At 45.9% G+C, this 14,815-nt stretch overlaps 1 protein-coding gene across 4 annotated transcripts in view; it reads left to right on the top strand.

Annotated features, from left to right (window-relative positions):
* Window positions 1-14,815, top strand: part of LOC310841777 (phosphofurin acidic cluster sorting protein 2-like) — a 180,659-nt gene that overhangs the window by 117,370 nt on the left and 48,474 nt on the right. For all 4 annotated transcript variants that reach the window (XM_083733203.1, XM_083733202.1, XM_083733201.1 and 1 more), the window contains exon 2: window positions 2,191-2,278. In XM_083733203.1, coding sequence (XP_083589329.1) covers window positions 2,191-2,278 — 88 coding nt within the window. The remainder of the gene's footprint in view (window positions 1-2,190; window positions 2,279-14,815) is intronic.

Here is a 14,815-nt window from a genome sequence, read left to right as displayed (position 1 = left end):
GGCTCACATGTTTACAAACTTGCCTTGATGAGTATTATTGGCTATGGCTATCGGGAAATCTTCAAGCATATGCTTGTTTGTTTTTAAAAAGAAGGTTCAGTATCTAATAGCAGCTGCCAAAATATTTTTTGGCACGACTTTGGAAGGACTCTAAAGTGCCAGATGTTAAAAACACGGTTAAGATGTGGGATGTTGTGTGTTTGTGTGTGTGTTTGTGGAGAAAGTAACCAATTATATTAAATTCAGAGAGGCCAGAATTTCTACAGATGCCTGCCAAGTAAAATGACTCTTGGGTATATAGTCTTGGTTCTCTGCTGGGTTGGTGGGAAAAATGATCCAGAAATTGGTCTTTGCTTTCTGTTGCTGAAGGACTCTTGGACTGCTACAGTTCTTGAGAACTCTGCAGATTAAAGGGCTAGAAATAATAATAATAATAATAATAATAATAATAATAATAATAATAGTTGAAGATGCTGAATATTATGGTGACAAGTGTTATTTCCCACCCTACCTGTGCAGTACCAAAATTCACACATGGCTCTCCCTGAACTTTCAAGGTGCATTGCATAGGACAGTTGCCCCATGTCACTTAAATCTACCCATCTGGAGTTAATGCACAGCTACATCTGGACCACTCCTGTCCCCGTACTGATGCCAGCAAAAGGGATGCTGATGGTGCAGATGCGGGGAGTGGGATTCTTCCATCTGCTTTTTACAATGGCGATGTTTAGTGCTGCCCAGGTGCCGTGTGCTGCATGGATCCCTGTATACTCTCCTTTCCCCAACAGCTGCTCCTAGTGCCATCTCAATATTACGAAACTGCCGGTATAATGAAATTGGTGCTGGCACGTTAAGCAAGTATGTGGAATTCGTAGATAATCTGGATCCTCTCTTCCTGATGGTATTAGGAGCAGTTTTCTTTTTCTGGTGGGCTGCAGCTAGCAGACCCCGTGGAAAAGCACAGGAGGGGAGAGTGTTGTTGTGCTCGGGAGCTGCATGTGGTTTTCGTACGGGCATCTGGTTGGCCACCGTGAGAACAGGATGCTAGACTAGATGGGCTGTTGGCCTGATCCAGCACAGTTCTTCTTATGTTCTGAAAAACCAGAAAGAGATGATGGGTCATACTTTATACTTAACGCACCCAGTCTTCATTTCTGCAACCTGTATTGGTTTTCTTTCTTCCCCTCATCTTGAATGCCTACAATCTGATGTACATGTACAGTGGTACCTTGGGTTAAGTGCTTAATTCGTTCTGGAGGTCCGTTCTTAACCTGAAACTGTTCTTAACCTGAAGCACCACTTTAGCGAATGGGGCCTCTTGCTGCTGCTGCGCTGCCGGAGCACGATTTCTGTTCTCATCCTGAAGCAAAGTTCTTAACCTGAAGCACTATTTCTGGGTTAGCGGATTCTGTAACCTGAAGCGTATGTAACCCGAGGTACCACTGTATTTTTGTTTGATTCATTTTCAAAATAAATCAGGATGCGCAGGAGGGGGGCTTGGCATTTCCCTCTACTCCCCCCAGTTCACGCAGTGCAGTTGGATCAGGGAGAATTGGGCCAAGGGATGCTTGCAGATCTGAGGCAGGACAAAACTTGGGGGAGCCAGCATGATTGGACAAACAGTCCAAGAGATTCATGGACTTGCATGCCAGCTTGGGCTGCCAGCTTATCATTCAGCTCCTGTGTCTCTAGCGTCAGATTGGAGCACTGATAATCCATCGTAAAGAGCAGTTGCTTTTTTGCATCGCGTGGTTAAAATGCAACTTGTAAATAAGCAGTGTGAATTTATTTTATTTTATTTTTGGTTATGTGAAGTTGAGGGCAGGGTTGCCTTGAACCGGGTCATTTCTATCCAAGCAACGGCAGGGTTAGTTGAGATGTCTGAGCGAAGAGCTGGCCGTGGCTCCTGCTGGGCAGGGATCTCTGCTCCACATGCTCTGCAACTTCCTGTCGGCGCATAATCCCCCTTAATCCTGCTTTGGCTCTGTTAATTTCCCTCCTTTCCTCTTTTTCCGATCCGCTTTCTCCGTGGCGGAGCACGGCTTCGCCCTCTTCCTCCGCCGGGCAGGCAGCTGCGGGAGCAGCAGTGGCCTGCCGACCTTCCAGGCTGTCTCCAAAGCGCCTCGTACCATGCGGCAGGGCCCCTGGGATGGTGGTGCCTGAATGTGTCCCATTCTCTCTGTCTTACAGGCTGTGCAGTCTCCGCCTGAAGAAGCTGACCGTGCTGAGGGAACTGGACAAGGAGCTCAGCTCTGTGCTCATTGCTGTGAAGATCCAGGTAAGCCGCTGATCTCGTGTCCTCAGGTATCTCTGGTTATGCGACAGGTGCCTCTCTTTGCTGTCTTGCTCCTACCTCCTCTCCATCTTCAAGCTGTTGCTTCTATCCATTGTGCCAGAAACTGAGCCCCTGGCCTTTACATGGGGGCTACTTGTTGCTTGTTTTCTGCAAGGTTTTTTTAAAAAATAGAGATGGAGGAAGGGCACTACCCTCCATGTCTCTGTACATTGGCCTTTGACTTCTAGGAAACAGCGAGTGTGATAAATGTGTTGGAGCCGGCAGGCTGCTATAGAATGGCGAGATTGTTTAGGAAGGGCCCAGAAGGGTGAAGTGTCCTCCTCCTTTGTGCAAAACTTTGTGTACGAGCTTGTGGGCTTCCCTAAATTGCTCTGCTGTTGCTTCATTCTTTTTATTTTGAGAAAATAGCTCATCTCGTTCACCTTAAGGCGAGGGAGGGGGGGGGCTATTCTCTTGAACATGGAAACTAAGAAACTTACAGCCTTTTGCACCCTGTAAGTCAAGGATAGGGAGCCTGTGCCTTCCAGCGGTTGTGGGACTCCAACTCCCATTTGTGCCAGCCAGCATGGTCAATGGTAAGGGATGATTGGGGTTAGAGTCCGGGAACAGCTGGATTGACAGGTTTCCATCTTTCCCCTGGCTTCCTATGTTCTAGGATTTAAATGGAAGTCTAGGGTCTGTTTGGATATGGGTTTGTGGTCTGTCCTCCCTGGTATGGCTGTATCTTGTTGATTTCCAGTCCCTTAGCTGGGAAAAACCCTCCACAACTTTCTTTTTCTAGCATCCGTCGAATAAAGATTTGCCAAAAATACATAAATTGAACAATCAGGTGAATGGAATTAAGTGCGCCAACAGAATTATGCAGATTCATGCGACCCATTTCTGTCTCAAAACTCAGAGTAGAGTTCTGCACCAGGAAACCAATCCCCATCAGGCCGTCTTGCTAGGAATCGCTGGGATTGTGGCCTCGTTGCTCCAGGGTAGGCACCCGCAGAGCACAAATCTCCCTATCTTGGGCATGCCTCAAATGCTGGACCGAGGGACTGCCTCATAAAGCAAAGAAGCCATCTCGTAAATGAGACAAACTGCCATTTTTAATGAAATATTTGCCTATCGCAAGGGAGGCCTTGCATTTTGAACTTTGGAAATGCTGTCAGGGGCTCTTCAGCCTTCTGTGTTTTCTGCTTTTTTTGGATCCCTTCCACCTGGGGATTTTGAATGTGCTGTTCTTGTCCTTTGGGGCTCATAACCTTCTAGGAGTAAAGAAATATATGACGTGCATTACAAGGATATATGGGTACAGTCTCTGAAAGGGGAGCTACCCCGCAGCGCCAGAATGCAGCAGCTATTTCGTAGCCTTCAAACACTTAGCACACAATGGGATAGGAAGCGGAGGAGGAGGAGGAGGAGAGTTTTTGTTTAAGTATTTATTTAACAAATTTTCTGTAGTGCTTGATTGTAAGAGAACTTTTAATTTTTTAATAAACATGTTAAAATTATCAGTAAAAACAATTAACACAGGTATTTGAAAATGTTCAGGAATGATTTAATTTTTACAGTAGCTTGTTGTTGTTGTTTAGTCGTTTAGTCGTGTCCGACTCTTCGTGACCCCATGGACCAGAGCACGCCAGGCACTCCTGTCTTCTACTGCCTCCCACAGTTTGGTCAGGCTCATGTTTGTAGCTTTGAGAACACTGTCCAACCATCTCGTCAGTGGCTAAAAAGAAATAAAGGGCCTGTAACTTATACATGTCTCTGTAGGCTTTCCTAAGCAAAGGTGCTTTGTGCAGGCAGCAGAAAAAGTTATGCGCCTGCCTCATGTCAATAGGCAAGGAGTTCCAAAGTTAGGTGCAGTCAGATTGGTGGGGGTATAAGTATAATATATTATCAGCATCAGCATCATTCTGCAGAAGGTATTGAATAAGAACTTTCCTAAATGGGGTGCCAGAAGTAAAAAGATGAGCCTACTCTGTGTCTTATAGTTTTGAGACATGTACTTGCATATGTGCTTAAAACTGAAATGTTTGAATGAGCAAACATGTATTTAAGCAGACACGTCATAACAGACCAGCCTTCCCCAGCCAACTACCCTTTAGGTGTTGCTGGATGACAACTCTCATCGGACCCAGCCGGCGTAGCCAATAGTGAGGAATGTTGGGAGTTGTCATCCCAACAGCATCTGAAGGGCACTAAGGGACAGCTGATATAGGCAAAATCCAGGGAGCCACAGTTGTCTGAAGCTCCCTGTCGAGTGCACGCTTGGTGACAAAGCGAAATTTGTGGCTAGAATTTCTAGCGGTGCTTGGAGTACCGGGGGCGGCAGAGTGGCCCCTTCTCCTTGTCTGACAGCTCCTTAGCTCTCGTTTTTAGACGACTATATTGGGCACTGTTTGGCTAAAGTTGAGGACAATCAGGGCATGTGATGGTGATGCCATAAACAGATCTCTTCTTTGCCCTCCCCTTCTAAAATGCATGCATTGTTCGTAGGAAGGAGGGGGAAATCTCCTGGATCTCTCTAATAATGATTTGTGCCCAGGTAGTAGTTATTACAATAGCCCTTTGTGGGAAACAGCCCTATAGAGTAGGGTTGGTGGGTGGGCAGAAGGTGGGTCTCGGTCTACTGCTAGATTTCTGGGCATTGTGCAAAAGATCAGCAAAGATCTCTTTAATGATCAGCAAAGATCAGCAAAGATCTCTTGAGCTAACCAGGCATGGTTGCTGCCTTTTTCTGCAGAAGCCCAGAGAACTCAGGCCAGTAAATCCCTGTGCTAGCAGCATCCTGCTATTTAATTTAAAATGTGTGGGTTTTGCACCAGGCCCCAGTTGTTGGATCTCTGGGTTTTAGAAAAACAGAGTAGATCCTGCAAGCCTGAAATCTGCCCGCCCCTGCCACAGAAGAGCTTTTCGGAAAAGCTGCCTTATACCGGAATAACTCATTGTCCATTGAGCCTAGTGCTGTCAGCTCTGACTGGCAAGAACTCCCCAGGTTCTCAGGACATTGTATCTCCTTCCACCCAATCCTTCCCCCGCCCCCTCCAGTGTCACCCACTGAGCTGCAGCTCCCTCCCTTTCTTGCACACCTGTTGGCAAATCCTTTCATGTTGAAGAGAACTTGCGGTCTGTTCTGAAAGGCATTCTCTCTCACCCCCCATCCCCAAGTCTTCCCAGACTTCCAGTGTTCCCTTCCTAGTGAATGTGCCAAGAGAAGGATGGTTGTATTGAAAGAAGAAAGTGGGAGAGCTCAGTCAGTAGAGCATGAGGTTGATAATCTCATGGTTATGGGTTCAAGCCCCATGTTGGGCACAAAAGGGGTTGGACTAGATGATCCTTGTGGCCCCTGCCAACTCTACGGTTCTGTGATTCTATATTGCTGAGCAGACATATTTCGATCCTTACCTCAGTACGCAGCAAGTCTCTGTCCTCCTCCTCCAGCCAAGTTTTGTTTTGTTTTGTTTATTTAATTGCTTAATAATAATAGGAATAATAATTTATTATTTGTACCCCGCCCATCTGGCTGGGTTTCCCCAGCCACTCTTATTACTTATTTTGTAAACCACTTGCTCAGAAAATAAATTCTCTAAGCAATGTATAAGTCCATGTTTATGTGTGTGTGTACACCAAATACAGTGGTACCTTGGGTTACATACGCTTCAGGTTACATACGCTTCAGGTTACAGACTCCGCTAACCCAGAAATAGTACCTCAGGTTAAGAACTTTGCTTCAGGGCTGTGGCGGCACGGCAGCAGCAGGCGGCCCCATTAGCTAAAGTGGTGCTTCAGGTTAAGAACAGTTTCAGGTTAAGTACGGACCTCTGGAACGAATTAAGTACTTTACCCAAGGTACCACTGTATACATAAAACCATAATTAAAATCAGTAAAACGTTGGAAACAAATGTTAGCTAAATCAATAGGCTTTCTGAAACGGAAAAGTTTCCAGTGGGCACCTAGAAAGCGCAGCGAAGGTGCCGACCGAATGTCAATTCCCCGATCCGCTGACCTTCTCCCTCATCCTGCAGCAAGGGGAGCAGAGCAAGATGGGTGCATAAATTCCTTTGATGGAAATAAAGGCCTCGCCACCCCCTCCCTCTCCCAGCTTCCTGGCTGTGCCCTTCTTGTGCTCTTGTCAGCTGTTTCGTAAAGCCGCTGACGCTCCCGACAGCAGGCAGGGGCGAAGGGCTGGCGAGAGCTTTGCGTCCCGCCCGGGCGTTTCTGTGCACTGCAGTCATTAGGATTTAAATCCGGGATTAGTAGCCGAAGCTGGTGTGTGTTTTAAAGTCGCCCCGGGGCCTGGTCTTCACATGCATATCCAGGGTTGTCCAAATGGCATGTCTGAATGGGAGCCACAGGGAGGCATGGTGCGCAGAGAACAGCTGGCCATGTGACACCCACATGCCCCACATTGGACGGAGACGTTTCATAGCCATGCTTGGAAATATATGTGTTGTGCATACAGCCCAGCCTCAAAGAAAACTAGTGAGACTCTAATATGGCAGGTTGTGGTGGAGGTTTGTAGGAACAACCATGCTTATTGAGTCAAATTCAGCCGTGATATGGGGCAGAAAATTTTCTAGTGCTTTATTTTTCTGCAGAAAATTGGGTGGCCGCTGGCTGCAAAGAATTGTCAAGCTTGGCAATATCAGAGTTTTTAACTTTGTTTACCAACTACAAGGTTGGTTTTTTTATCATATGTGCTAAATTAGATCATTCTCTAGGGCAGGGCTTGGGAACTTGTGGCCCTCCAGATGTTGTTGACCTACAACCCTGACCAGCAACCCTATAGTTTGCTGGTGGTTGGAGCTATAGTTTGGAGGTGGTTGGAGGATGGATGGTGGCTAACAGATTGAGGTTGAATCCTGACAAGGCAGAAGTACTGTTTGTGGGGGGGCTGGGGGGAGGACTCCCTGGTCCTGAATGGGATAACTGTGCCCCTAAAGGAGCAGGCTATAATCTAGGACATCAACACCCTCTAGGTGTTGTCAATAATAACAACAACAACAACAACAACAACAACAACAACAATACCCATCTGGCTGGGTTTCCCCAGCCACTCTGGGCGGCTCCCACCCGAATATTAAAAACACAATAGAACATCAAACTTTAAAAACATTCCCTTCAGATGTCTTCTAAAAGTCAGATAGCTGTTTACAGTGGTACCACTGTTGTGAAAATTATTTATATACTTACTTATTTATAAGACTTCAGTTATCCCCAGGGTGAAAAAAGGGGGGAGGCACATTATCTACCTGGCCCAGGCCTCTGTCTAGCTCTGCAAGGTCCTGCATATGCTCCGCCACTGGCCCCTCTGTCTTTATGGTCACTCTGCTTTCTGTTCAGCGACCGATCTAAGGAAGCGGCCGATTTGAGGAAGCCTTAGAGGGTGCTCTTCCCACTTGGTCCTTCTCGTCTATGTTAGGGTTGTCATATGTCCGGAATTTCCCAGGCATACCCAGAATAACGCAGTCGGAAGCAATGTCCAGGCAGAAATCGGTAAAATGTCAGGGAAATTCTGGACATGGAAGCCCATGGCAGCCGTGTCTTTTGCTGGTTTTCCTTAAACATAGCTTTAAAAATTGTCAATTTTTCTTTTGCTTTTTCGTAAAACAACTCTTGTGTCCGGATTTTTGAAATATGGCAGCCTTAGTATGTTCTCTTCTCAAGGCTCTGATTTGCACCTCAGCAAAGAATATAACATGCTCGGTGGAAGAAGATTGGAGGACATTTAAAGTTTATTTACAGAAACATTGTAAAATTAAGGAATGTTAGAAGGATGTTGGAATGAAGTTACGTGGTTTTAGCAGAAATGTTATAAAATAGATTGTTAATTGGTGAGAATGTAAAGTTATATTATATTAAGATAAATTATTAGGGTAAAAACAAAGATGGAAAGGATTTGCTGAAATAGCTAATTGAACTAGAATACAAAAAAGGGAGGTGTGAGGAGGTCAAGGAAACAAGCAAATGAAAGATAAGTTATGGAAGGATTGATTTGTTTCTTTTTTCTTAATTGTTTTTATTTCTCTGTGTTTTTCTGCTCTTTTTTTCTTCTTTTTTTCTTCTTTTCCCCCCTTTAATTTTGTAACCTTTCAAAACCTTAATAAATATTATTATAAAAAAAGAATATAACATGCAATGGCAACAATGTTAACAATCCTTAAGACAAGTCAGTTAAAACAGTTTATATCAAAATTAACCACCAACCACTTATATATGACTCTTTATATGTGGTATATAAAGCAAAACAAACAAACAAACAATTCTAAGAGAGCAACCTTTAAGCAAAAACGGTCCAAAGCACACAAGCAACATTGAGGCCATAAGCACCTCCACGGGGAGAAAATTCTACAGCCTGGGGTAGAGCACAGAAAAGGACCTGTCTCTTATACCCGCCAGCCAAATATTTCTGACAGGCGGGCACGCAAGCAGGGCTTCCAAGGCAGATTTTAACAACCTGACAGGTTTGTATTAGTGTCAATCAGAGGCTGTCAACCTTTTGGGGGCCCAAAAGAGAAACCACAGACACACACTTATTATACCCACATGTGAATCCTTAAAGGGCCAATCCCTGGCTGAAAGGTGAGTGAAATCCTGGAGGATTTCTGCGGCTGGCTGAAGTGTTGAGCTGGGCTGCCCACAACCCTGGTTTCTTTACTCCACAGTCATAACGCCCTGCCCTATGTATGCCATAGACCCATGAGATGTTGGCTTCTACTAAGTCAGCCCCTTGGTCCCCTTAGTTTAGTATTGTCTACACCAGGGTAGCCAGCATGCCTTGTGCCCTCCAGATGTTTTGGTCTTCAAATCCCATCAGCTGCAGTCAGCGTTGCCAGGGATGCTGGAAGCTGTAGTCCCAAATATCTGGAGGGCATCATGTTGCCAACTCCGGTCTGCATTGACTGACATCAGCTCTCAAGGGTTTCAGGCAAGGGTCTCTCCCAGTCCTAGCTGGAGATGTTGGAGGCTTTGCACTGTGGGAAATTTAAATGGTGATGCTAGGAAATCCAAACACCCAGCTGTGTCTTCTGTTGGGGTGGGTGGGATATGTGGATGCTGACAACAAGCCCAATATGAACTGTTCCAGATTTGGTTACAGATAGGTAGCCGTGTTGGTCTGCCATAGTCAAAACAAAAAAAATTCCTTCCAGTAGCACCTTAAAGACCAACTAAGTCAGTTCTTGGTATGAGCTTTCGTGTGCATGCACACTTCTTCAGATGCATGCACACTTCTTCTTCAGGTATCTGAAGAAGTGTGCATGCACACGAAAGCTCATACCAAGAACTGACTTAGTTGGTCTTTAAGGTGCTACTGGAAGGAATTTTTTTTTGTTCCAGATTTGGACTACTCCAAAAGAAGGGTGGGACTTACTTTCTTCCTGTGCCTGCTGTTCCCTTCTGCGATTGCATCTATGGGATCCACAGTCTGCAGGTTCTTAGTAACAGAATGAGAAAATGCTTGAGGTGGTTATGTGGGTTCTGGTTGTAGCCCCTGGAGGTGTGGTTTTTCTGCACATCTGTATACAGTCATACCTCAGGTTAAAGTAGCTTCAGTTTGAGCATTTTCAGGTTGCGTTCCGCGGCAACCCAGAAGTAACGGAGCGGGTTATTTCCGGGTTTCGCCGCTCACGCACGCGCAGACGCTCAAAATGACGTCACGCACATGTGCAGAAGCAGCGAGTCGTGACCCACATACGCGGCTTGCGTTCTGCTCAGGATGCGAACTGGGCTCCGGAACGGTGGTACCTCGGGTTAAGTACTTAATGCGTTCTGGAGGTCCGTTCTTAACCCGAAACTGTTCTTAACCTGAAGCACCACTTTAGCTAATGGGGCCTCCTGCTGCTACCGCGCCGCCGGAGCACGATTTCTGTTCTCATCCTGAAGCAAAGTTCTCAACCCGAGGTACTATTTCTGGGTTAGCGGAGTCTGTAACCTGAAGCGTATGTAACCTGAGGTACCACAGTACTCAGAATTTTCCGGCGATAACAAGAACCGAGTGTGTCAGGGCTTGGTTCGTGCTGAAAATGGGAGTGGGTGGCAAAAATAGGTTCTGAGAGTCAGAGGCGCTGAATGTGGGACTATATCTGAACTGAGTGCTAAGAAGGCCGTTTATCTGCCGGCTTAAATTCTAATGTTTTAAAACAATTTAGCTAATGTCTGCAGCAGCTGTGATACTAACTATGTACTCCACTCTTGCCATCAGTGTAGTATTTTTCCATTGTAAAGTTTGAATGCTGCCACCGTCAGATGCCTGTGACAGCAAATGCCATTGTTAGAGCAGATGGGAGAAATGCCAGCGTGAACATGAAGACTTATCATGGCTTGGGTTTTTATTCCATTAAAAATTAATGGATTTCTTAAGCAACTCTGCAGACCTCATTATACTCCTTCTTCATAGTTCGCATCTAATTTTTCAGGACTTGCAAATCGTATGGTTCTTATTAGAGTTTACTTGCATCGTTTTTGCACCCTGGATTGCAACGGCTTTTTAATGCAGTAAAGAGAAATGATTCCCCCCACCCTTTCCCCTACTGTTTTGTTTGTGCTTGTGTCTCAAATGACTGGAAGGATTTCTTTGAAACCAAGCAGAAACATGTTCAGAAAACAAGAAAACATATGCCCCAAAGGGGAACATTTCTCAAGACTTTTTAGTATCTGGGACACACAGCCGCAGAATGGAAATGGCTTTGAGAATGCATTGTGGAGGCCTTTTGCCATTCAAAACACTGGCTAGGCTGGAAGTGTCCAGTCCTGAGAGATGGGAGTCTGTTAGGAATACAAATGGGTTTATCTGGTTGACAGCAATGCTCCCCCTTAATGCCAGCTTAATCATGTTGCTGTGGCCTGCAGTGCAATGATGGCTGGGGTTTGCGTGGCTACCATCCTGGAAATCCCGCAATATGGCACAAGTGTCCATACCTCTTCATTTTATTTTTTATTAATTAAATTTATATCCCACCCTTCATCCGAAGAGCTCAGGGCCGTTCACAAGATAAAAATACGAAATAAAAGCACAGAATAGTTAAAACAGGACAATAAACCCCCTCCCACTACCACATTTAAAAGGCCAAGGAATATTAATCAGACAAAGACCTGGTTAAAGAGGAACGTTTTCGCCTGGCGCCTGAAGATGTATAATGAAGGCACCAGGTGAACCTCCCTAGGGGGGGGAGCATTTCACAAACGGAACACAGAGTCACAGTCAGGGAGGGGGCTGTTTGTGTTCAAAATATTCTGATACCTAGGTTGGTGGCGGGGATGCCATGGAGAGACTGGCAAGCAGAGGGCTCAACTGATGTGACTCATCATTTGCCCTTTCCAAAAGGAGCCGAGAGTGTGGGGTATGTGCTTCTCCTCACCACCACCTATTTTCTTCCCACAATAAACTCTGCAAAGGTGGCAACTGATCCCAAGTCACTGAGGACGCGGGTGGCACTGTGGGTTAAACCACAGAGCCTAGGACTTGCTGATCAGAAGGTCGGCGGTTTGAATCCCCGCATCGGGGTGAGTTCCCGTTGCTCAGTCCCTGCTCCTGCCAACCTAGCAGTTCAAAAGCACCTCAAAGTGCAAGTAGATAAATAGGTATCACTCCAGCAGGAAGGTAAATGGCGTTTCCTTGCGCTGCTCTATTCGCCAGAAGTGGCTTAGTCATGCTGCCCACATGACCTGGAAGCTGTACGCTGGCTCCCTTGGCCAGTAAAGCGAGATGAGCGCCGCAATCCCAGAATCGGTCACGACTGGACCTGATGGTCAGGGGTCCCTTTACCTTTACCTAAAGGCTGAATGGAGATCTTTAAATCTGGGTGTCTCTAGGCCTAATCCAACCCTGCAACCCCACAGCTTCTCTTTTGCTGCACTCCCTGTTCGGGCATTCAGAGTAACACAGGAGGGTTTAAACTGGGCAGTGGCAAGCATGCGCCTGCCTGCTCCATCCTAATCATCTCATGTTGAGCATGAAGGAGGTTGTAAGTGTGTTCAGCTGAACATTGTTTGTTTGGAGCATTTGTGCTCCAATTGGTTCAGCCGAAAAAGGCACTCCGAGTGGCGAAAATGCTGACTAATTCAAATCTGCAAACTGATGCAGAAATGTGGAGAACTGGGCTGGGGGAAAACACACAAGATTGACAGATTTGCCCCACCCTAGCAAGCCCTTGGATCGACAGCTTCCTCATCCTCCAGCCTCTGCCAGTCTTTGCAGAAAGGTGGACCTTCTATAGGAGTGCCTGAGAGCTGCCTCTCCCAGCTCCACCACCTGGGTGAGGGTAGACGATGACGATAGCATAGTGATGAGGATGGTGGATGGACCATGGGCTGAATTGCATCTGGCCTAATTTGAAATGGAGCCACCCCACTTCCTTATCCCCCATCCCACTTTGAGAATTGGTGGGAGCTGAGTGGAAGGATGAAACAGCGAGGAGTCTGAAGTAGTCATGGCCTATGGCAGGAATGGGAAACCTGTGGCCTTCCAGATATTATTGGATGATGCTTCCCATCACCCCTGACCATTGACCATACTGACCGAGGCTGAGCCCAACAGCATCTGAATGGCCACAGGTTCTCAATCTCTGGTTCTGGGTTGGAGCAGAAGCATCCTGCTCTCTTGATGCTCGGAAGGCAGGGATGGGGAATTTCTTTTTTTTAAATAATAATTTTTATTAAGAATTTCAACATAACAAATTATCAAAGCATATCATTTTTCCCTCCCCCCTCCCTAGGAAACCAACCCAAGACTTCCCTCAACTCCTCTTTCTGATTTTTCAGCACATGTTATTCTCTGCATAAGATAAAATTGTAAAGATCCTTAAATTATCTGTCTATTATGTTGACAGTCAATAGATTTGTGTATGTTTATTCAAAACCTGCCAAAGAGTCCAATTCATTTTGTTTTGTTTTTTAAATAGTTTGTAAAGGGTTCCCATTCTTCTTTAAAGCCAGAGTTGTCCTTGTCTCGCCATTTGTGTGTCAATTTTGCCAATTCCGCATAATGCATCAATTTCTCTTGCCACTGTTCTTTTGTCGGGATTTCTTCATTCTTCCATTCTTGTGCTATTAAGACTCTTGCCTTAATTTCAAGCTGTGAGGCTACATGTGGCCCTCCAAGCACTCTGTGTGGCCCTCAAAACTCTCCCCAGGCCACACACCCCGCTGACCATGCTTTGTACTCCGGAGTGTTTTTGCCTGCCTTCAATGTGTCATTGATGGTGCCTCTTGCTTGCTGGATGTAGGGAGAGGGGGGTGTTAGTGTGTGTAGAAACCAGTCCACTGTACGAAAATGAAATTGACATTGCTTGTCAGTTGCCCATCACTAGCATGCAGCCCTCAGAAGATTGCCCAGAATGGAAAGTGGCCCTTGAACTGAAAATGCTCTCCAACTCCTGTTGTAAGAGTTCAGGACAGTATAGGGAACCTCCTGGTGGCGCTGGGGTTGTTGTTGTTGTTGTTATTGTTTAGTCGTTTAGTCATGTCCGACTCTTTGTGACCCCATGGACAGAGCACACCAGGCAATCCTGTCTTCCACTGCCTCCTGCAGTTTGGTCAAACTCATGCTGGTAGCTTCGAGAACACTGTCCAACCATCTCGTCCTCTGTCGTCCCCTTCTCCTTGTGCCCTCCATCTTTCCCAACATCAGGGTCTTTTCCAGGGAGTCTTCTCTTCTCATGAGGTGGCCAAAGTATTGGAGCCTCAGCTTCACGATCTGTCCTTCCAGTGAGCACTCAGGGCTGATTTCCTTCATAATGGAGAGGTTTGATCTTCTTGCAGTCCATGGGACTCTCAAGAGTCTCCTCCAGCACCATAATTCAAAAGCATCAACTCTTCAGTGACCAGCCTTCTTTATGGTCCAGCTCTCACTTCCATACATCACTACTGGGAAAACCATAGCTTTAACTATACAGACCTAATGAGTAAAACTGGAGTTTGGAGAGCTTCTGTGTTCCTCTCCTGCTTCCTGCCAGGGAGGAGATAGAAAGACAGGGAGGCAGAAGCTAAAGCCAGTCCAGGCTCATTTCCTATTTGCATTTGATTTCCACAGCACAAAATGCTTCCCGGCATGAATAATTACAGAGGCAGAGGAACAAAAACAACTTGTTAACTCAATTTGTGGGTGATTATTTAGGTGTCACAACCAGCTGTTAAGAGGGTGGGATAATAACACCCGAAGAACAGAGAGGGAATAAAAATAAGGGCAAGAAATTAACAACAACAAGCCATTCAGCTGAAAGCAGTGCTACCAAATTCGCTTTTGAGAAAGCTGAGATGACCATGTCATGTAATTGAAACAGTGCGGAAACATTGACTTCCCAAATTTGGGGCCAATTTATGAGAACAGATTCATATATTCGGTAAATGGATGTGCAGTTTGGCCCAAACGAAGGAGGCATCCCATAGCTTCACCATTGACACCTCTTCCTTTCAGGTCAGCCTGTATCTACCACAGCACTGGAAATGACCCATAGCTCAGTAGGTAGAGCATGAGACTCTTAATCTCAGGGTCATGGATTTGAACCCCACATTGAGCGAAGGATACC

This window comes from Podarcis gaigeae, assembly GCF_964106915.1.
Source record: "Podarcis gaigeae genome assembly, chromosome: 3".
NCBI lineage: Eukaryota > Metazoa > Chordata > Lepidosauria > Squamata > Lacertidae > Podarcis > Podarcis gaigeae.
The sequence above is the reverse complement of the archived record's forward strand: the minus strand, read 5'-3'. Positions and strand labels throughout refer to the sequence as shown.